Source organism: Varanus komodoensis, unplaced genomic scaffold (assembly GCF_004798865.1).
Source record: "Varanus komodoensis strain SLA01 unplaced genomic scaffold, ASM479886v1 scaffold8, whole genome shotgun sequence".
NCBI lineage: Eukaryota > Metazoa > Chordata > Lepidosauria > Squamata > Varanidae > Varanus > Varanus komodoensis.
Genome location: NW_025336481.1, coordinates 34,194,814 through 34,218,519, shown reverse-complemented (window position 1 = coordinate 34,218,519; position 23,706 = coordinate 34,194,814). Strand labels below are relative to the sequence as shown.

The 23,706-nt window shown below is 39.8% G+C and overlaps 2 protein-coding genes across 12 annotated transcripts in view; one reads left to right on the top strand and one right to left on the bottom strand.

Moving 5' to 3' along the window:
• Positions 1-879, bottom strand: part of FGL1 (fibrinogen like 1) — a 35,092-nt gene extending 34,213 nt beyond the window's left edge. Inside the window, exon 1 of the mRNA XM_044455782.1 lies at positions 712-879. The gene's annotated coding sequence lies outside the window, so the exon portion shown is untranslated. The remainder of the gene's footprint in view (positions 1-711) is intronic.
• Positions 880-14,481: 13,602 nt separating this feature from the next.
• The window catches only part of PCM1 (pericentriolar material 1), a 57,151-nt gene continuing 47,926 nt past the window's right edge, over positions 14,482-23,706 (top strand). For 5 of the 11 annotated variants that reach the window (XM_044454743.1, XM_044454741.1, XM_044454744.1 and 2 more), the window contains exons 1-4: positions 14,514-14,677; positions 18,620-18,745; positions 19,167-19,412; positions 20,024-20,296. In XM_044454743.1, coding sequence (XP_044310678.1) covers positions 18,650-18,745; positions 19,167-19,412; positions 20,024-20,296 — 615 coding nt within the window. In that variant the 5' untranslated portion in view covers positions 14,514-14,677; positions 18,620-18,649. The other 6 variants (XM_044454736.1, XM_044454739.1, XM_044454734.1 and 3 more) reach the window with 3 other exon arrangements.

Sequence of the window (23,706 nt, the reverse complement as noted above, 5' to 3'; positions counted from 1 at the left end):
GTATTTTATGAGCGTCGGTAAACTACCTTTCAATGCAAAAAGTGGGAAGTGCAAAAATAAAAAATATGAATACATTAAAAAGCAATAATAACCTGGAACATAATTAGTCTTTCTATCACCCATACATTTCAATTATTCTTTCACAATTTTCCATGCATATTGAATATGTGTATTCATACTGTCAGTAAAAATCTTTCTATCAACACACTGAACTATTAAATATGTCTTTTTATTGAAAGCAAGTTCTTTGGCATTGGAAAGACTCTCTTCTGGGTTCCTATAAAACAGTTTTAATATACAATTCAAAAATGCTCATTAGAAATAATAAATATTTTAGATACTGGGCAGAGGAATAAACAGTCAGCAAAATATGATCAAGGCTCCACTCAAATGCTGACTTATCTGGGAATATGCTGTAATGACTTCAGTAGCCCTTTCTTCTGAGTAAATGCTCAAAAACTATGTATTATAAATTGACTTTTTACTGTTAGATTGTGGATGCTTTTCCCCCTCTAGGCTTTTCCTTCTAAACAAACACCATTTGCCTGCACTGTTCCTCATAATTGGATGGCATTTTTCTCAAACTGTTGCCTTTCCAGTATTTCTGAGGTCTTACCTCCCTCCCTTTTAATGTGTTGGTGTGTGGCAAGTTTTGAAGCAAGTGTACTACAACCATTTAAGAACTGAAATGATGTTGCACTACTGACTCACCTAGTTGGAAGGTCTGGCTTGGACGATGCTTGCTGATGGTGTGGAATCCTTGTCTTGGGGTGTCTCCAGACTCTCAGCACTACCACTCAAAAGGGGCTATTGCTTTTTCCTTAATGGATTTTCTGTGGTAAGAAAACTGGCAGAAGCAGCAGTGAGGAAACATGGGGATTTTATGAGGGGGAAACAATGATCTCTGGACCTACATCCCCCATAAAAGCCTCATCTGGAAGTACCGTCTCTCAATTATGCAGCCTCCCCTCCATCATTACATGCCCTACAATTCTGTTCCGTCCTATGGATTTCCTGGAAAAGAAACTATAGTTGGTCCCATTCTCATTAAGACCTGGTTCTCACGACAAATAACCTATGATGGTTTGTCAATGTGGGTTGTTCAGGATACATTGTCATGGTGGCGATATTTTCAGTGGGGATTGCTTTCTATGAACAAACCACTTGGAGAACCACTTGCTGAATCCACTTGCTGCTTTGCCTTGGTATTTGCAAATCCTTACAAGTCCACATCAATACTCTGGAACCTATATGCATATATTGGAGGCCAGAGGTGTGGGGTGGAGCACAAATAAGAAGCAGGCTGAGGAAGGGAACTAAAACTGGCTGGCAGCTGCAAGAGAAGGAGCTTTCAGAGTAGGGGAAGCTGCCTTTTTAAAAAGGATTCACTAGCAGGGCAGGCATCGAAGTGGAGGATAAAATGGACAGGCACACTGAGAAGATGGGGATACGGATCGGCTGGCCTAAATAGTAGAAGGGTGATCTTGGGCTCCTGTATACTTGTGCAAGACCCAGAATTTCAAAAAAGTGTGCAAATGTGCTACTATATTCATAAGAGCTCAGAAAATTATATGCATGAGGTGAACTGATACAGGAAAAGGGTGGAGTTACCCTCATAAACCAGTAAGCTCAGCATACTGATTGCAGAAAGGGTGCCAATGCAGGGACCATGTAAATAAGGAGTTCTGCCATAAAGGCACCTGGGTTGTCTGCTTGGAGTGGGCAGGAAGGAAAAAGCAAGCCAGGACAGGTTGCAGAATTCCTGATCATGTGCTGGGAGTAAAGAGCAACTCACTGAGGCTTTTTCTCAGGGTGGCTTAGTGTGGCATGTGAGCTTGTCCTTTGCTTCTAATGCCAAATAAGATGACATCAAGGAAGCATTTGTCACTTTCACCTCATTTCTGGGATTGACACTGTGGACTTCCCTCCCTCTATAGCTTCCAGGCAAAATAAGACGCAATGGACAGATACCTTGCTTAGCTTCATCCGCCTTGCAGTGCACCTCAAGCTGATCCCCTCCACTTGTTCAGGACTCTGACTCCCATCTGCTCCGGCCACATTGGGTAATGGTCAGGAATGCTGGAAGTTGTAGTCTAAAGCATCCGGAGGACACCAGCTCTGAGAAGGCTGATGTGGCAGGACTCTGGCAGAAATGAAATACCCCTCTTCCTAAAGAGAAGCAGCAGGCCCCAGGGAAACTGGGGGCTGGTTGAAGTTTTCTCCAGTGCAGCAGTTGGCAGGATCTCTGATCAAAGGGAGAATAATTTGCCCCCTCTTCCCCTGGGCAGCAGCAACGGAGCACACGTCTGACACTGAAGGGGCTGCTGCCTGGCTTATGATCCCCTCGGCATCAGTGGGGGCAAATTAAAGGGTAAGACCAGATGGAATGGGCAGGCACGTTTTACTCAGCAGAATTCTCTCTTCGGAAGACCGCTATCTCTCGCTTAGGGACCACAACATGTTTTCATGGAATGAGATTAAGGCTTGCATTGCATCAATGAAAACACATTTCAGCTGTCGCCCCCCCCCCCCCCCCCAATTCCCTTCATGGAAATTCCAGGAGTTTATGTGAAGGCCCAAACACAAAATCTTGCAGAGCAATCCTGTGTGCTCACTTGAAAGTGAGTTCCCCTATATTCAATGGAACTTGCTCTCTGCTAAATGCATTTAAGGCTGCAGCCATGCTTTCTTTTCCATCCGTTCATTCCAGATATGAAACTACTAGAACACACCAGTGTTAATGGCACCCAAAATGTATTTCTGGTAATTCAGAAATTGCTACCACCCTTAAAGCATTCCTAAAGCTTTTACCTCTGAATGCTGGAGAGATCCTTAGGTAGTTAACGTCTTCAGAGCTGTGGTGAAGAATTTAACATTCTTCTAGAGAAGTGAAAAAGTTCGGCTGTTAACTTCTGAACCACTCAGACTTCAGTGACTCAGTAGGGAGGAATGTTCAGAGGAGCCGTAATGAACTATTGCTAGCTTAATATGTTACAAATACAATGCTAATGCAATTGACCATCTCACCAAAAAGTACAAAGTTGGGATAAAAACTATATTGCTAAAGATAAAATAACCTGCTTCCTTTATGTGGCATCATCTTTTAAGAGAATGTGTGGCAGAAATGAGACATGATTCAATCCTGCTAAGGTAGTATAATCATTCGTGGAGAGAGAAGGATGAAAATTCTGTTGAAATAAGAGAGTGGCAATGGTTCTAATTCAGCAGTGAAAGCTTGATAAATATGCTGAGATAATGGAGAACGGTGGCATGAGGTGTCACACGGTCTAGTTCACACATAACAACAACCCATGGTTTATTTAACCCATGATTTGTTTTTCTGGTCAGCTATAAAACAAACCATGGTTTATTTTCTTAACCTCTGGTTGTTTGATTCCCAGCTCCTTTTCTTATTCAGTTCTTGCATGCCAAATACCTTTGCTGTGCTGTAGAGTAGCTAAGGCGGTTGAGCACTCTTTAATACCAACCTGACAAAACAACCCGTGGATAAGCCACAGCTCTGGATTCAAACTTAGCAACAACCCATGATTTAACAACAACCAAGGAGGTTTCAATCAACCAAGAATGACTTCCAAACTCTCAGCAAATAAAGGCAATTTATGATTTAATCCTTCCTGAGCCTCGCAAAACAGGAAAAACTGCACAGCAGTGCTTGGTCCAATGATCTTTTCTCAGTATAATGATTGTTTTGCCTAATAACTTTAAAAAATCATATTTTTTCCTCAATGGTTCTAGAAGAAGGTTTAATTTAAGAATCTTAGCTTGAAGATCAGAGCTAGATGATCTGCTTTTAACTTTCCGTTGTTCCTTTGTTTCAGGTATAAAACAACTATTCCTGTGGAAATGTGGGGATACCCTTGTGCCCTGGTATGTTTTGATTTACGGATGTGGAGAATAAATGGCATGAAGCTGAAATTTGGGGGATGTTTTAGACTACGCCAAAAATGGCCAAACCAAAGCTCCTGACCTGTGTTTGAGTTTATTTTGCAGATTGTCACCTGCTGCCCATGGGCACGCAGTGGCTGCTTGTTCCTTGCCACCTGCACCTTGCGGGCACCCACTTGCCTCCGCTGCCGCCCACTTGTGGCTCTCAGACATCTGACATTTACCATATGTGGTTCTTCTATTGAGCAAGTCTGGCTACCCCTGGGTTAGGCGCTTTGTGAAAATATCTTAGAAGGACTGGTTTGTAGGACTACTGACATGTAAATCACAGCACAGAATGTGAACTAGGGACATGTCAGTTTCTCCATGTTTCAGACTGAGATCTGCAAGCTACATATTATGTTTATTTCTAAAATGCATTAGTCACTCTATAACTGAAAGCTCTTAATATACAATGAAAAGGAGGTGCATGAAGAAATAAACCCATCTTTGCAAGGCATCCCCAAGCATTTTGAAACCTACTTTTAAAATTGTGCACTCCGTCCAATAAGCATATGCATTAAGTATTGCAATGAGCACCTGCCTCTTGCTGATCATAAAATAATATGCTGGTTTTGATGTTGATTTCATTGCTGTTTATAATGTTGTTTTACTGTGTTCTTTCTGTTTTGTCTTTCTAGTACTTTAAAATCATATTGGTTTCATGTGTGTTACTGTTATGCACTGTCTGAGAGGGCTTCTGCCTTTTTAAACAAAGAAAGGTTGTTTTTCACTTTCCCCTGGTACCATTTGAAGTAGCATAGAACCCCTGCAATAACAACAATACTTATAACAGAATGAACTGGGATTGTGAGGTATGATAGAAGCTGGAGTCCATCAACAATGAAAGAGCCACAAGATTGCCTCTCATGATTTATAAGCTTGTTTTATCAATGTACAAAAAAGTCCTCAGCAATTAAGAAACAAAATGTGTTAAATGTCATGTTACAGCCATCTTACTCTGTACTTACAGTCTTTTCTCCTTCATATATTAACTTGTAACATTTAGTGGCTTTCTAAACACATGGCAATATATCTATGAGTTGGTAAAAATAAACAAAATGTTCAGGTTTATATATGGCTACTTCTAATGAAATTTTTAAAGTTGAGCTCTTCCTCCTTTAGCACTGTGCTTAGCAGAATCCAGTAAAATATTCTTGTTTGAAAGATGGTATTATGCATCTAGAATTTACTATCACAGACCAGTGCCTTGACTTGCATATTCCAACTACCACCTTGAGGCTTGACCTTTTCTCTGAAGGCTGAACTTTAGCTTGTTTAGTTGCAAATCATCTCATGCTGTCATGTAAACATGTAGTTATATAAAATGGCTGCTCAGTCCTAGGTCAACTTGTCTTTCACAACATCTGTTAGGAATTAATTGATTTACATTCTTTCCCCACCCTCTAACTGTGGAATGTCAAGGACAAACTGAACTGAACTTGATTTTTAAAAAATTGAACAGTATGTAAATTGTATCCTTACAGAGGACTATGTAAGGGCTTTTTTATACAGGGCTTTTATTGTGCACTTGAGTTCCACAGAACTTTGCTGGTCTTCCCAGGGCCTCTTCTGTGTTTTCCAGCTATTTTTGTGTCCTTTTTTCTTAAGAATGAAGATAATGTGGTATTTTCCTGGATGAAACCATGAGTTGTTATGGAAGCCTTGCGTAAAGTCCAAATTCTGCTCTCTGACACAGTGCCACCTTGCATTCTGTAATGTAACACAACACCAGCAGAAAACATACTCAGGATTGGGATGCATCTAATTAATTTGTCTCATGTGTTTTCTTCTAAGCAACTGTTTGAGTTGCTCTTTTCATCTTATTTACCTATTCATTCAGTGTCTTTCTGCTTGCATTCTTATGCAGAATCTAGAAACACATTCTTGACTTGATTTGGTGTTGTGCATTTAGAAATTCTGTTAAGTCTGAAACTAAATATAGGCAGTAGCATGCATATGCTTTGTGCTGGGACAAACCAAAGGTTTCTCCTTGCTACTGAAGCCTTCAGATTCTATAAGCAAACCTGCCATACACACTTGCAGCTTGATTTAAGCAATTTTTCAGAAGCCTCTATGTTTTGGCTTGACCAAAATGAGCTTTATAAAGCAAGATAAAATGTGTGAAATAAAAATATGGCTACTTAGTTATTACCCACTGTTTGGGTAATAAGAACTAATAATTTCTTACTGGCTTAGGGCATGATCCTATACATGTGTAAGACAGAAAAAAATGGCTATAATTCCTGGTTGGATAGAGCCATACTGAGAGTTACAGGCATTTTTCTCTTTAACATGCATAAAAGTGCACCTCTAGCATTGTATATTTGAATGTATCCAACAAGCCAAAGCAAGGACTGTAGAAAAGGGACCTCCCTCCACCCCCAGACAAAAATAGCAATACTTGTAGCCAAGTTAACTGGTAATATTTTCTAGGAAGCAGCAGCTGACTGTACCACTTTGTTCATGACTTGGATCTTGCTTGTTCTGAACACACCAGCTTGGTTATATATCTTACGATCAGGGCATATGATTCCTCAGTTGGCCATGCATTTTAATACTTCACTCTTTAGTCCTCAAGTAGAAGGGGCAATTTTTCCAGTACCTTTCAAAGGTGTTTTGTAAGTCATTGAAGGTGGCCAACAACCTCTAACAATTTACAGTACAGGAAGCACTTCTTCACACAGTGAGGGGAATTGGACACATTCATAGAAGAGCAAGCTATCAGTGGCTACTAGCCTTGCTGGCTATGTGCCACCTCTGTTAACAGCATTTTGGCATACACCAAGTAAGAGCTTGCACAGGTGGAGGTCTTGCCCCCATCCGGCTCGTGGGATCCTGCAGGCAGCTGGTTTGCTGCCATCTGAACAGAGTGCTGGACAGGATGGACGATTGGTCTGATTCAGCATGATTTTTCTTGTGTTCTTATCTGCATTGGGCATTTAGATACCCCAAAAAGAAATGGCAGTTTCAGATCAGATGGGTGCATGATGCAAGTTTAAGGCATTACACAATGATTTAAAAATCTCAGGCAAACCCATCTTTGTATTTAAAATAGGAAAGCATATGGACAGAAAATTATGCTTTCTTTGAACTAGCCAACATAGCTTGATATGCTGGATTCTTGAATGCTGACATATGCATTAAATTAAAGCCATAAGGTGTAGAAAAAGGACTTCAGTCCTAGGGGCATTCCAGCATGCAGAAAATGGATAGTTATCAGATGCTCTCTTTTTAGTTATTAAAATGCACTGTACCCTCAAGCTTTTACTTTTTGGAATGCAGTCTTGAAATCTGGCACTGACCCAACTTGCTTCCTACAGCACTGCTGAAGGAGTGGCAAACATCTGATTTAATTGGGTAAAGTCACAAACTGCTGTGGTGCCAATTGAGTTAATACAAAATAGAGACAGAAAAAGTAACTATTAGAGCCACCTTGTTAATGTAGTTGTGCAAACCTTTAAAGTTATACAAAATTCTTCATCAGTTTTGCTTGATAAGGAGTTGTTTACAGCCCCACATTCTCCTGCTTATGCTAAATTTATTTGAATAAAATTCATTCTGGAACAGAAGGATTTTCAGACTGATAAAAGAGTTTGTGGGCAGATGTCTCCCCCTTGCTTACGAAGGATCATCTCACAGCATGATTTGCAGAATCTAGTAGTGTGTTTGTCTGGAAAGGAGAAAAAGAGAGAAATCTTCAAAGCCAACAACTAGATAAAACAAGATGTGTAAGAGCTCAGGACCAATTTTGTGTTTAACTTCTCCCTATCTGTCTTGCAACACACAGGGCCAGATTTCTAAATAGCTCAGTATGGGGAAGCAGATGGTAAAAATGAAAGCTTTCAAAAATGTTACCGAGTTTTTAAACTTATTCTTAAAGGCAACAAGCAGGGAATGGCACTGATTCTTTTGACACTTCCTTGGCACTGCAGACCCAACCTCATCATTCATTGGTCAGAGACAGAAGGATCACTAGGACACCACACCCCCCCTGCCCAGGAAGGACATCATGACAAGGGGGAGACCAACCCGATCCTATGTGTTAGTCACTCAAGCAGCAGCTCCAGGAAATTTAGCCCATCTTTCCCTGCCAGGAAGAACACACAGTTCCAACTGACACTTGCTCAGAGCACATGGAGTTTGCTTTATCTTTTCCTGCAGAAAGAAAACCTAAAAGAACTGCTGCCTGAACTTTGGGAGGGAAGAAAAAAAAGACAATCTTGTTTTTCCTTTTGAGTAAGCAAGAAGGCAGCAGCTGTCTCATTATTAATTTTTGTAAACCACCTTGGGAGCATTTTATGGCTGGAAAGTAGGGTAAAATACTGTAAATAGATAAACAAGTTGTAAAAAACAAAACAAAAACCCTGCAATATTAGTGCACCCCAAGCTCCCAGATAGTTTCTGGGTTCTAAAACTTATTTTGCAGTTGTTAAAATTGAGGATATAGTTGATCTGAAACCAACTTTAATTTTGTTGACTGACCTTCTCTGCTATAACTTCAGAAAAGTGAATCACAGCTAAAAATCCACTTGTGTTTAATCATAAGCTTGAGAAGTGGGGATTAGAACTAATTTTTAAATTCATGTTCCACCAAGCAGTCTTGAACCTCCCCCTTAAACTCTTTGAAAATCTAGTTCTAGGTCTTGACCCACAGTTGTCATTAAAATGCATCCAATTTCGCAAACCAGTTCAGGACTCTGGACATTTCTATACAGGTTTCCTGTACTGTCAATTCGGCACTTTTGCGCACAGCGAGAAGGGCAGGAATCAGGCACAAGAAAAGAACACTATGCTATAGCAATGCTATAACTGTTATGAATGTGGTCTGCACCATGCAGTTATGGTGATGAACACTGGGCAGATATATATACTGACAGTCATAGCCATAATGGACAATTCAGATTTGACCACCTATGTCATTTTTTTAAAAGATAGTAGAATTAGTCTCAGAAAGATTTTATGTTGATGTAGATCATGCAATCTATTTCATTATTCATGCTGCAACTTAAGAACATATTCTAGAGCAGGTTGCTTGGTATCTCTAAAGAAGTATGCTGTGCATTTCCAGAAGCTCTGGAATATTAAAAAAAAAACAACAAAAAACCCTCTAACTGAACAAAGGCACTTCATGAATTTTCGTTACATTCTTCTGCCCCCTGCTGGACAAATAAATTTTGCATATGAGCACAACAAAGAATCCATTTTAATTTCTTCAAGGTTAATTAATCTGGCTTGAACAAAATTAGTAAAATGTGTAGATGTTATTTAAGAGTTTATACTCTTTTCGGCGCCAGGTCAAAACCTTTTTATTTGTTATTTTAAAAACTAGTATTTTAATGTTCAGCAGTCGCTTTCTATTTTATTTAATTTATATTTCCTGGTTTTTTGTTATTTATTATTATATTGATATGGTTTGTTTTACTGTGTGTTGATTTTAATGATTGTAAGCCATCCTGAGATGCTATGCATAAGGGAAGGCATACAAAATTTTAAATAAATAAACGCACGCATACACATGACCACTTCTGTGTGTACGCAAACGCCAAGAATAAAACTTTACACATTCCACTGGAAAGGAGTAGTGCAGAAGAGACACTTTTCCATATGAAAGTACTCATAGACTTGGAAGAAGAGAACCAACTGAAGACAGAATCCCATAGAACAAGGGAATCAAAAAAGTGTAATCAAAGGCATTAAAAAAGGGAAATAAGAAAGCGGGAACAAACAGCACATTTCAGGGGAATGGGAGTAAAGAAAGTAAAATCAAACATGGATGGCAGTTATAGTTTTAAATGTATGCCTCAAGCAGTTTGCTACAAGAGGGCTCAAGTCCAATTGATTGGGTAGCCATAGAGGGTATAGCCTCCTCTTAATGCAATGAGCAGGTTTGAAAATGTCAGAGAAGCCAAGAGCAGTGTGAACATAAGGCCAGAATGTCTCACTTAGGCTGGTCTCCTAGCGGGGTCAAAGCTGAGACACCAGACTAAGATGGAGTAACAGTCACATCAATAGAAGAGAATGGATCTCTCCAATGGTGATGGGAGTGGAGACCCTCTTGAAGGGCAGATACTGGGCAGTGACAGTAGTTGAAGGTGACACTGGTGGAAGATCTTTCACAGACAATGGCAGTGATGCTCAAGCTCACCCTGATTAGTACTGCGCAGAAGGTGGCAATGCCAAACTACTTCTGAATATGCTTATCTTGTAAACCCTATGATGAAACAGTCCAAAAGAAACAAGAGATGGTGCCAGAAGATCAAATTCTCAGGTTGGAAAGCACTCAATCAGCTGCTGGGGAAGTGCAAAGGACAAATATGATCAGTGCTAATTATGTGACTAGATCAATGGAAATACAATTGGAATGTGAGAAGTATGAATCAATTTAAACTGGAAACCATAAGGCAAGAAATGGAACAGTTAAACATTGCAGGATTTAGTGTAAGCAAACTGAAGTGGCCTGGAATGGGACATTTTCAGTCAATCAAACACAAAGTGTTTTACTCTAGAATCACACACTCGGAAGAAACAGAGTGGCTCTAATACAAAGGCAAGATGTAGCACAGGTCATAAGGAGCTGTAAGGCAAAGTCTGACCAAGTGATTTCAATCTAAATTCTTGGAAAATCGAGCAACATAGTTATTATTCAAATCTATGCTCTATCAAGAGGTACATAAAAGTTTTTGAATTTTTCTTCAGCAAGTGACTAAGAAAAACACCAAAACAAGACATGGTGATAATCACAGGTAACTGTAATACAAAAGTAGAAAACGAAGCAGAATCCAATGTTGTGGGATAATTAGGCCTAGAGGTCAGAAATGAAGCAGGAGAGTGACTCGTAGGATTTTGTTTATTATAAATACATACTTCAGGCAACCAATCATACAACTGTATTTAGAAATCAAATAGACTATGTATTGGAAGTAAGAGATGGAGAAGTTATATTCGCATTGCCAAAAAAAAAAAAAAAAGATTGTGGTACTGACCATGTGTTTTGACTAACGGATACATAGTGTCAAAACATAACTTAAATAAAACTCCCAAGGAATTTAAAGTTCAAACAAGGAACAGATTTGCATTACCAAACTCGACTGACCATAATCCAGAGAACTGTGGACTGAAACCAGATAAAAGAATGCAAAAATACAAATCATGTAGCCCTATATACCATCTGACCAGGAGAAAATAAATAGCAGATACAAGCATTCTTCAAAAGTACTATATGAAAAGATAAAAGGATGACTACTGTAAAGTGGAATTCTATGAGGAAGAACCTGTAGTATTAGAAAACAGAAGTAACGACTGCAGAGTTTCATGACTTCAATTTCAACATTGAAAAAATTGAAATTGTACAAGATTTCGCATATCTAGGCTCAATCATTTGAATTGTGGTGTTGGAGGAGACACCTGCGAGTCCCCTGGACCACAAGGCGATCAAGCCGTTCAGTCCTAGAGATCAACCCTGACTGCTCTTTAGAAGGCCAGATCCTGAAGATGAAACTCAAACACTTTGGCCACCTAATGAGAAGGAAGGACTCCCTGGAGAAGAGCCTAATGCTGGGAACAATAAATGGCAAAAGAAGAAGGGGACGGCAGAGGATGAGGTGGCTAGATGGAGACACTGAAGCAGTTGGTGTGAGCTTAAGTGGACTCCGGGGGATGGTGGAAGAAAGGAAGGCCTGGAGGAACGTTGTCCATGGGGTCGCGATGGGTCGGACACGACTTCACAACTAACAACAAGGCTCAATCATTCATTCAAAGGCAGACTGCAACAAGAAATTAGAAGAGTAAGACTTGGAAGGGCAGCAGTGAAGAAACTAGTAAAGATCATGAAGGCTAAATACATTTCACTGGAGACCAAGGTCAAGATCAGGACCACTACTGCTTTCCTGATCACTACGAGGGGCGTTCAATGTATTCTCGGTATCAGCATGAAGAAAAAGGAATAATAAATTGAAATAATTTTTATTTTTCAATGTAATGCCCCATAACTTCAATACACTTATTACATCTAGAAATTAACTTTTCAATTCCCTGTAAAAAATACCCTTCCTCCTTGTCTAAAAAATGTGCATTAATTGCTGCCTTGAGCTCTTCATTGTCGGAAAATCACTTTCCACGAAGATCTTTTTTTAAATTTGGGAATAGATAGTAGTCACTGGGGGCCAGGTCCGGCTATAGCGTGGGTGGTTTATTTTTTTGAAACCACAGTCTCACACAGCAGCCTTTGAAGCACACACCGTGTGAATGGGTGTGTTGTCATGAAGAAACAACACACCTACGGCCAGTTTTCCCTGCCTTTTTTCTTTAATTGCTTCTCTTAAATTACGCAGAGTGGTTTCATAAGATGCTGCATTTATGGTTTCACCTTTTTTCGTGTACTTGATCAATAAAATTCCCTTTGAGTCCCAAAGCACTGTGGTCATGATTTTTCCAGCCGATGGAGTGACTTTGAATTTCTTCGGAGGGTCAGCACCTTTTTTATGCCACTGCATGGACTCCTGCTTACTTTCAGGGTCATAGTGATGAACACAAGTTTCATCTCCAGTAACAATCCGGTTGAAAATACTCGATGGATCTTCACCATAGAGCTCTAAAAACTCCCTACAGCACTCAACTCGCACTTGTTTCTGAGGCGCCATGAGCATTCACGGTATCCATCTTGCACAGACCTTTGAAAGGTTAAGATGGTCATAAAAAATAGTAAATATGGTACCAACGGATAGGTTTGTCATCTCTGCCCAAATTTTGATTTTTATTTGGGCATCTTCCAATACAAATTTCTCAATTTTTTTCACATTTTCTTTCATAGTGGCAGTGACCGGCCCGCCCGAGTGAGGGTCGTCTTCAGTGCTTTCTCTGCCCCTTTTAAATTCACTTGACCACTTTTGAACAGTAGATAATGAAGGTGCAGAGTCCTGGTAAACGGCCACAATCTCTTCATGAATTTTTTTTTACTTTTTCCTTGTTTTGTAAGGAACTTAATCACAGTGCAGTGCTCGATTTTCTTCAATATTGTCAAGTCGGTCATCATGGTCATCTTTCACTGAGGATTACTAGGGAACTAATGATCACACTTATTTGAAATTTTGCGTGTATACCCTCAGATAGTGTCATTAGCTAATGAAATAATTAAATTACCCACATCCATAGCAAATCAACCCAATACCGAGAATACATTGAATGCCCCTCATATGTATGGGTGTGAAAGAAGGGCAACAAAGAAAGCTGAGAGGAAGAAAGTTGATGCATTCCAAACATTGTACTGGAGGGGAGTTTTGGACTGACCCAAAGGAAAGCAAGTGGGTCTTAAATCAAATCAGGCCAGGACTTTCCCTGAAAGCAAACATACTGAAACGGATACTATAGGCACATCACAAGATGTCAAGACTCAGTACAGAAGATGATAATGCAAAGGCAGAAGAAAAGGAAGACCAAATATAAAATGAAACAATTCCATAAAGAAAGTCACAGCCTTGAGTTTACAAGCACTGAGCAAGCCTGTGAAAAACAGGACATTTTGGGAGGCATTCATTCATAAAGTTGCTGTTAAGATAACCTGATGGCATGTAACAACCACAGGCAGGAAGAGATGGCAAATGTGATAATTCACCTCAATCAGGTTCTTCATCTCCTGCTGTCTCAAGTTAAGCAGCCTAAAATAAAGCTTGTATAAGAAAAAAAATTGAAAAGTCACATGGTACTGTAACATTTTTATTATCAATTGACAAGTCACAAAGACATGATTGAAACAAGATGAAAGGCACCTAGCAGGGGGAAAATGAAAGATGGCATTTTGACCAGGTCTGTTCTTAAAAAGGTATGTGTTGGAGTTCTGCAAGCACATTTGAATTAGCCTTTAATTTGCCTGAGTGTACTAACAGAAAATGCTGAAGACACCCAGGGTGATACTGGTAAGAACAAGATCTGTCATTTTGAAAACATAAAATATACTAAATATTGGGAATTGCCTCTGGCTGTATTCGGTACAAGCAGACTCTCTGAGAAGTACAGATCAGAAACAGAAGAAAAAATTGCTTTCCTGCTTGAGCCAAACAGAAAGTTAATTGCAGATAATGCACTAGCTATCAGAGTCAGAAAAAGCCGAACTGATTAATGCACTTTAAAGCCTCCACACCTGAAATACTGAAGCAGCCTAGATTTAATGTAATGGGATATAATCCTTCTTGCCCTTTCTGAACTAGCTAACAGTCTGCAGCAAATCTGGACAAAAGTTTTAAACTACCCCAAACATTTAGATATCCCAGAAGCCAACGCTTTATTATCCGGATTCGTACTCCCCCAGAACCTCTTCGTCGCAACACGGCAGCGCTGCCACGCACTGCGTTTCGGGAAATATCATTTTTAAAGCGGGATTACCGCACCAATCCACGCGCGAGTTCTCTCCAGACAGGACCGCTGGCTTGGCACCCATTGGAGGTCGGCAGGGCAGTTGCCACCCTGGCCACGTGACGTGAAGGGGCGGGAAGAGGAGAAGCCGGGACGCGCTGCGCGGAAGAGTCTTTTCGTTTCCCTGGAAGAGGTTACTAAGTAACGGTGTGTATCCGTCCGCTCCCTCCCCCTCCCCCCTCCCGTCAATAGAAAGAAGACCAAGATGGCGGCGAAGGTGGCCGTTGGAACTGGTGTGTGAGAGGAACTCTTTCAGGCGGTTATCTCCTCTACCATTGAGGTCCAAAAGGACGCAGGACTAGTCGGCTGAGGCAAAGACCAGGTAAACGACGGTCGAGAAGGGCGGAAGATGTGTAATTCGTCTCCATCCCCCAAACCGTTGGCCTTGGAGTCCCCCGAAGTGGGGAGCGCAGGGTGGCGAACAATGCGGGCGCAGGAGGAGGAGGAGAATGAGGAGTGTGGGCCTCGGTGCGCGCGCGTTTCTCTCGGCTTCTTCCATTCGGTGGGTGGGGGAATGAGGGGGCGTGTCCCTTTCTCACGCACGTTACTTGCCACGCGCCCCCGCCTCCCTCCCCTGTCAAGGGCCCCACGCGGTGTTTCTGCTATGCTTCTCTCTGGACCTGCTGGGCGGTGAGAGGATCGCTCGCTCGGTAGGTAGGTAGTGGTACCTTGTTTCTAAGGCGCCTTCGCTTTCCTAACTGGCATAACGCCAGACTGCTTGTCTTGCCCGACTCCCCTCCTCCCTCCGTGATCTGGACTTTGCCGCCAGTCTAAGGGAAGGAGCGGGCTCTCTGTTCCGGTGACTCCGCCCCGCTAACCGATTTTTATTTTTCGACCTGCACATTTTTTACCTGGTAAAAGACAGGTACGCCCGTCCTTGGCAGTGACAGTAATAGGAGAGGAGCGTTAAAAAAGGCTGAAGGGGCGCTCTTTAATTCCGGTTCGTTGCAAGATCGGGACAGCTTATCCTGCACAGCAGAACACTTGGAAGAACACAGGAAGAAAACGGCCCTTCGTGTGATTGTCTCCCTTTTGGTGTCTGGTTAGGTGGAAGGTTCATAGGCCTAACCTCTGTGCTGTTAATCTGTCTCAAAGCTTGGCTGAATGGGCTTGGGAAGGGATTCTGTCTATTTGATCTTTTGAAGCCTGTACTGAGCTGCAGTTGGGAGTTTGCTTAGGATTGGCCAAAGGGATTATGAAGTTTAGATCTCTTCCTTTGTCCACATGCTGCATTTCTTATTTATAGTTTTGCTTAAAAAACTAGATCAGGACCAAAGCAAACTTCCATGCATTCCACCTTTGTATGGTACATGATAGAAAGAGTAAGTATATTTATGTGACTATAAAAAGTAGCTCAGTTTCATAGTTTCTCAATGATGGCCAGTGGATAAATTCCTAAGGATGAGGTACATATTGCAAAGCAGTCTAGTCAGATTTTTGTAGACTCCAATTTAACGCTGTATACCTTTGGTTACCTTTTTTATTTTCCACTGGCATAAGCCCATTTGAAAATTGGAATTTAGCTGCAGGCAGTTTTGTCCTAAACATATCTGCACAGTACATTTCACAACTCTTTGTAATAGTAACTTTATGTGCAGTTGATCTTTTTCCTCAGATCTTCAGCAGCATGGTGAGAAATACCACACTCTAACAGTAGAAATGACAAATATAGGTAGTATATAGATTCCAAAGATTGCAAATGTTTCTGTATAAATGAAAACAGTTTTTAAAGGTTAAAGAACATCCATGACTTTTGTTTTGAGAACTCTGTGGATGGCTATAAATCAGGCTGATGTAGTTATGTGTAAATGTTTAGCAAGTAAACTTTAATTGCTGACTGCAAAAGATTCTTTGTTCATTCTGATTAAATATTAGTGTTGGTTTGGGATTTATTGAAAGAGGGGGTGAACATCCAGTTGTAGCATTGATCATTGATTAACAACCCATTCTTGTTCATTTAGTTAAGATTCCTGGTGAAACTGTCCATCTCACTCCCACTTCAGGTGGTGAGGGGTATTAGGGCTGCAATGCTTACTTAATTTTTAGAAGAAAACTTCTGACTTATTGGCATTTTGTGATATTTACATTTATTTTTAGATGTACATAGATTCCTAAAAAACACCTGAAGCTACTGCACATCAAGTCTTTTGGGAGAGAGCTAGCAGCCCCAGTTTGCTGTTAGCTTGCATAGCTTGCATAATCCAAAATACCATTCACTGGATCTCTTCCCAGTTTGATTTTAACAGACACATTTTCTTTTTCCACTGTCTAAAATGGGGATGGGGTAAGGAAGGAATGTTCTTTTGTCAAAGGACCTCTTAACCTTCAGCAAGAGTCTCCAGCTATTTCCTCCTTGTTAACCTGCTTTGCATGATATGACAACCCACTGTGGGTTAATTTACCCATGGAGCTGTTGTGTTGTGTGTACCAGACCTGCCATGGGTTTTCATGTCATACAAACTTGGGTGGCAAGGTTGTTGAGAATTAGACAACCCTCAAACTGCAAATACCTTGTTTTAGGGTTATTTTTATCCTCAAACAGCTCCGGCCACCTAGCTTCACATGGCTTGACAACCCATGGCAAACCAGGTATTTGGCCCAGTGTGCCAACTTCTGTGGGTAAATTAACCCTTCATGCGAACCAGCTCGTCTCTAGCCATTTCACTCTCTGTGTGTATTAACAAAGAATATACTTGAAAATATTGTTAGGTCTTTTACAGCAGTATGCCTGTTTCCCTTAACTTTTTATTGTTCAATCCCTAATTCATAACAATATGTAGAGGTTTGTTGTCAAAGGCTATTGTGATAACTTTTTCTCTATTGACATAGACTTTTTCTATGTGGTAGAATAAGGTGACCAGTTAGTTATTGGATCTGACCTTAGATGTTGCCAACAGCTTATTGGAATCTTACATTGCACAATGTGATCTTACATTGCTGTCCATATTTGATGACAGCAGCTTATGGCATTGAACTGTGCTTTAACTGTGTCATTACATGTGACATCAGTTAATAAAAATTGCAGAGCTTAAAAAAATCCATATATTCTTTATATCTTTGTTGTGTCTGATATTGAAAGAGTTATTTGGACTTGACATTTTTGTTTAAAAAACTGTGAGATTTTAAATAGAATTTAAAACCACTTGAAACATAAAAATGGAGGCTATTAATTATACTCTAATGAGTTTGATAACCATTGAAGATAAACTTGTTAGATCACTTGGTACTTTTCCATTTAGCACATGTTTTTGTTTTACCCTGTTTTGGTGAGGTAGCATGGGCTTGTATAGGATATTAGTGCCAACCTAGGTGCCATCTCATAGAAGTTAAAAGATCATGGCAGGGCAGTAAAGCTTTTATAAGAGGATTCATCTGAAAATAGCTGCTTGGATGGTGAACAGGAAAAGACAAGCTGAAGAATCAAGTAAAGAAAATGCAAATGCATGTACACATGAAATCTTGGTAGCCTAAAGTACGGTTTATTTACATATATTTGCTAAGGATTTAGGTTTGTTGGATTTTAAGAAAAGCAGTTAAGGTATTGTTAGAACACAGAATGTTTTTACCGTTTCTGAATAAGGTACCTCAGTGCTTAGCAATCTTAGGTTTGCAATCTTGTATGCAAGGTTATCCTGTTGAATTCAGTAGGACTTCTGAGTAAGAAAGAATGTACAGACCTGCACTGTTAAGAGAGCCATCATGTAGTCCATGGGCAAGTGTCCTAGGAACCATAGACTTATTTGGATTTCCACTTTTAAGGTCAGAAACTGTGTTCTGATCTCAGAAAGGGCAGTCAGACATCTTGCCAGGTGTCCACCAAGGTTAGAAAGTGACTTGGAAGAGGAAGAAAGGGGACATTGTGTGGGAGGAGATTGGAGAGGGCGGGATATGAGATACTCTGAGCCTTCTCCTGCCTCCTTCCTTCTCCCTTCAAATCTGCAGGATGGGTAGGCAAAAATAGCCCCTGCCACTCCTCCGCCATCATTTGTGCTGTGCTTTGAATACTATTTCCTGAAATACTTTTATGTTCTTTTGATTTTTAAACTTGTTTAAGATTTAACATTAATGAAAGTGGTCTAGTTTAGACATAAAAGAAACCATGGTTTCCTGTTGCAACTGAATGAGCTTGTGCAAGCCTAGGACTTGTGCAGGCTTGTTCAAATAGCAAGAAAGAATGGTTTTCTTTTACATCTGGACTGACCCAATGTCTAAATGTCATTGCAGGTTGGAAGATTGAGTCACTAAGTGTGTTTATCTTTTGCAGATATTCATTGTTAGTGGTTTATTATATGACATGGCAGCAGGAGGCAGTCCTTTTGAAGAAGGAATGGATGATCGTGACTTACCCAACTGGAGTAATGAGAGCCTTGATGATAGATTGAATAACACGGTATAACTAAAAGTTCTGATCTATTTGTTGCAATGTAGTTGTGATGTCAAGGTCTTATTGACATCAGCATAAAATGACTGATTGGTTTTAGAAAAAACATAGTGCTTTATAATTTGGACTCCTTAAAGAGCCTCATCCACCAAAATAGAGATAAGTTATTAAAATGCAACCTTGAAATCAATATTATGATGTTACTGACAATGTCAGGAGATAGTAATAGAATGAATACTATAAAGTGAAAGTAGAACAATGCTTATGTTTATTAAAATGCTTCTGGTAGTTTCTGTGCAGTGATATTGATACTTTGCTAAGAATCTAACACTGAGAAACTCCTTTTGCCCAGTAATAATGATGTCAGTAATTGCAGTGTGTGTATGTTGTTTTGGTTCAATTCATATTTTGTGTATTTGGTCTTTTTTAGGGGTGGGGTAGTCAGCCGAAGAGACCAAACAGATCTTCAGAAAAGAACAGGAAAAAAGTTCCTGGTGAAAGTGAGACAAGACTTACCAATGATATCTCTCCGGAATCCTCACCAGGAACTGGACGAAGGAAGTCAAAAACTCCTCATAGCTTTCCTCACACGAGGTACATGACTCAAATGTCTGTCCCTGAGCAGGCAGAATTGGAGAAACTTAAACAAAGAATAAACTTCAGTGATTTGGATCAGGTTTGTGCTTTTGCATTTACTAAAGCAAATGAAATCTACATACAAATGTTAATGTCTTTAAGAAACAAGAGAAGGGTAGATGCTGGGTCCACAGACAGGCACTTAGCTTTTCACAGCATCACTTAGCTTTCCTTGTTGTCACAATAAGGCTGCAGATATGCTTTTTAAAAATGTAATTATGGAAAAAGCTAGTAAGGGCTTCTGCTACTGTTTGGTGTAGTGTACCTTCCTTTGTTCTCTATTCTGTTTGTTCTCCCCAACCCCCACCCTGTCTGCCACCCAGATAGAGGAAAAGAATACTTACGGACACATGGGAAATTACTCAGGTTGCTGCTAGTCTGTAGAGAGTGTGGCCAGGTTACTACATCGTCTCACTTCAGTGATGCTTTTCATCACCACATTTTCATACCTGTGGTAGGAAGGAAATGGAGAACCAGGGAAGTTTAAATGGGAGAATGAAAGAGAAAAAGGAGGTGGAAAAATTTGGAGGAAAAATGGCTGTTTGCATACTTTTATCCAACAGCACACCACCAGATAGCTTAACTTAAGAGCTGCATTGGAGTGAGGTTTGAAAGAACCATACATATTTTTTGTATTTCACTCTTGTGTAGAGAAGTATTGGAAGTGATTCTCAGGGCAGAGCAACAGCTGCTAACAACAAACGCCAACTTAATGAAAACAGAAAGCCATTCAACTTCCTGTCACTGCAGATTAATACTAACAAAGACAAAGAAGCTGCAACAGGTTCTCAAACACAAGAAAGTGGTAGATCATCACAATATAAAGATTTATTGACAGCTACCTTGAGTAAGGATTTACTACAGAATTGTCCATTTTCAATTGAAGAAGATGGAAGAGGTGAACCTGCTGTGGACAGTAGTCAGGTACTATTTGTTGTTCATTTATCTGATTCATCTTAAAGAAGGTCTTTAATGTAATGCATAATCAGTATGTACTTTCTAGGAAGTTTATTACAGATATAAGTGGAGGCAAGATACATATGTGGTATTATCTTTGTTAGAAATGTATTTCACATGATTTTTTTGTTTTATTTTAAAAAGTATACCTTGACTGAATGATAGTTTGATTCTAGCAGAGGGGTAGGTAACCTGGCACCCTCCAGATGTTTTGGACTACTGTACCAATCAACTCCATACAGCATTATTGTTGATATGTGCTGACAAGTTGTCTGTACCTTATGATGACTTTATGAATTACTTCTAAAATGTCCTGGCCAGGACAGCCCTGCATCACCTCCACTAAATTCAAGGCTGTGGCTTTTGTTATGCAGTCAAATTTTGTCTTCCTCTTCTTTAGCTTTGGACTTTCTTTTTAATATTTTCTAATATTTTAATTTTCTAATATTGCCACTATTTAAACTTTCTTTAGCATGATTATCTTCTGCAGTAAATCTTGATTTTTGGTGATATGCCCAAAGCATGACAACCTCTGTTTCCTTATTTTTGCTTCTAGAGGAAGCTCTAGCTTGATTTGATCTAGGATTCACTCATCTGTGCCAGACATTTATAAAGCTCTCCTTCAGCACTGTATTTCAAATACATCAATTTTCTTCCTGTCAGCTTTCTTCACTGCCCTGCTTTCTCACCATGCACAGTAACTGGGTTATACAATAGTGAGAATGATCTTGGCTCTGATGAAATGCTGTTGATTATCTTTTCTGGTTCCTTCATTGCTGCCCTTCTCAAATTTCTTGGTTTCAGTCTCCATTTGAACTGATGACTGAGCCAAGGTATGTAAAATAATTAGCAATTTCAATTTCTAATTAACAGTAGAAGTTCTGTAATTCTTCTGTAGTCATGATTCTTGTTTTCTTAATGTTCAATTCTAGTCCTGCTTTTGCAGCTGCTTTTTTGACTTTAGTTGCTGCTTTCTGCCAATAATATGGTATTATCTGCATATCTTGAATCATTGATGAATCTTCTGCCAATTTTCACTCCTTTCTCTGATCCAAATCCAGCTTTTCTTGCGATATGTTCTGCATATTGACTGAAAAGATAGATAAAATACACCCTTTTCTGATGCCTTTGCCTGTGGGAAACCATTCTAATTGTACAATCTATGTCCTGACTAGCTTTTGGGCCACAATATAGGTTATACATCAGGGCAATTGAGAGCTGAGGTGATCCTCTTTCTTTTAGGACCTTTCCTAGATTCTCACAGTCCACACAATCAAAGGCTTTGCTGTAGTATATAAACCAGATGATCTTCTGAAATTTTTTTGTGCACACCAGTAGCTAATATATATTTGCAGTATGGTCTTGAGTGCCTTTTTCTTTTCAGGATCCAGCTTGAATGGACATTTCTCTCTCCATATAGGGTGGTATTCTTTGTTGCAACACTTTGAACATCACTTTGCTCACATAGAAAACTAGTGTAACGGTCCTATGGTTGCTGTATTCTTTTGCATCTCCTTTCTTGGAATTTGGAACATATATTGAATATTTCCAATCTGTGAGTCACTGTTTTGTTTGCCATATTTGTTGGCATATTCTTGTAAGAATTTAGACTAATTTAGTTTCTGATGCTTGGGATAGTTCAGTTGGTATCCTATCTACTTTGGGTGCTTTATTTCTTTGAAATGCTTTCAGAGAAGTTTTCCATTTGCTTTCTAATATTGCAGTGTCTTCTTCATCGTATTCCTTTTTGAAGTAATCTATCTTTTGTGTAGTCTTTCCAACCTCTCTTTATTTTTATTTTTTCCTGGTCAGGTAGTGTGTTTTCCTTTTCTATTTTATCATCCCTAATCTAGCTTTGAATTTCCCTTCAATTTCATGGTCTTTTTTTCCTTTCTCTTTCTCATTCTCTAAATAGAGCCATGCAAATATGTTATTTGTGTGGATGTTAAATTCCTTAGGGATGTTACTTAACTAGTATTTGGCACTATGCTTCTGATGGTGATCTTTCTTAGCTTCACTCTGATTTTTTTTGTCTCTCAGGTGGTGGCCATGTATACAGTTGTCTGTTCAGTTGTTTGAAGTACGTATTTGTGATAATCAGGTCGGTGTCATCACAAAATGCTTTTAGCTGTTCTCCTTCATTTCTTACCCCAGGACAAATTCTCCTATGCCATAAGATTCTGCTATGTTGTCTATTGTTGCATTCCAGTTAACAAGGATTATCAGCATTTCTTGCTTTCAGTTGTTACCAATTTTCTCTTGAACAAAAATTTGTTTTCTTCCTCTTCCAAATCTCTTGTTGGAGCATAGATGGTTCTGTTAATAGAATATCCACAAATTCTGGTCAATAATTTTTGATTGGCTATTTGCATTATAACCTTTTACTTCCTGTGCCACATCTTGTTTCAGTATTAGAGCCAGTCTTCTGAGTTTGCCATTTCCAGAGTAAAGCACTTTGTGTTGTTTTAACTGAAAATGTTCCATTTCTGTCTACTTTAGTTCACTCATACTAAGAAGTGTGAATGAAATGTTTTATTTCTTGCTTAATGGTTTCCAGTTTGTTCTGATTCATGTCCCATGTTCTAATGTCCTGAGTTGTATCACATTGGACTTTGCTTTCACCTTGTGGATGTCAGCCAATAGACTTCCTTTGATCTACTCACATCATTAGCACTATTCATCCTTGTCCTTTGCACTTCGCCCATAGCTGATTGAGAACCTTCCATTCTGAGGGTCTAATCTTCTATCTCTTGTTTCATTTTGGATTGTTTCATCTTAGGGTTTGCAAGGTAAGAATAAGCAGAAGTCGTTTGGTATTGGCACCTTCTGCTTAGTACTATCCAGAGTTAGTTTGAACATCAGTGCTGTTGTTTGTGAAAGATCCTCCACCAGTGTCTCCTTCAACTACTGCTGCCCAGTATCTGCCCTTCAGGAGTGTCTCCACTTCCATCACTGTTAGAGAGATCCATTCCCTTCTGCTGATGTGACTGTTACTCCTGAAGAGGATAGGTACATCTTAGTCTGCTTAGTCTCAACTTTGACCATTCTGACTTGGGTGAGCTTGCTAGGAGACCAGCCTAGTGAGAGATTCTGGCCTCCTGATGACATTGCTCTTGGCTTCCCTGACACCCTTCATCCACTTCATCACATTAAGGTGTGCATCCTTGAAGGAGCCAGTCATCATAGCAAAGTAATGGATCGTGCAAGTTGTAGTGCAAAATAACTGGAAGGCATAAGGTTGCCAATCTCTTCTCTATCTTTTGGGCCCTGTGAGGACACTTTACACTTCAAGAAACTGTCTTTTGCACCACTTGAAAATTGGCATGCTGCAGATAAAAGAATCTGCCTGCAGCTGTTTATAGCCTTTATTTCCTAAG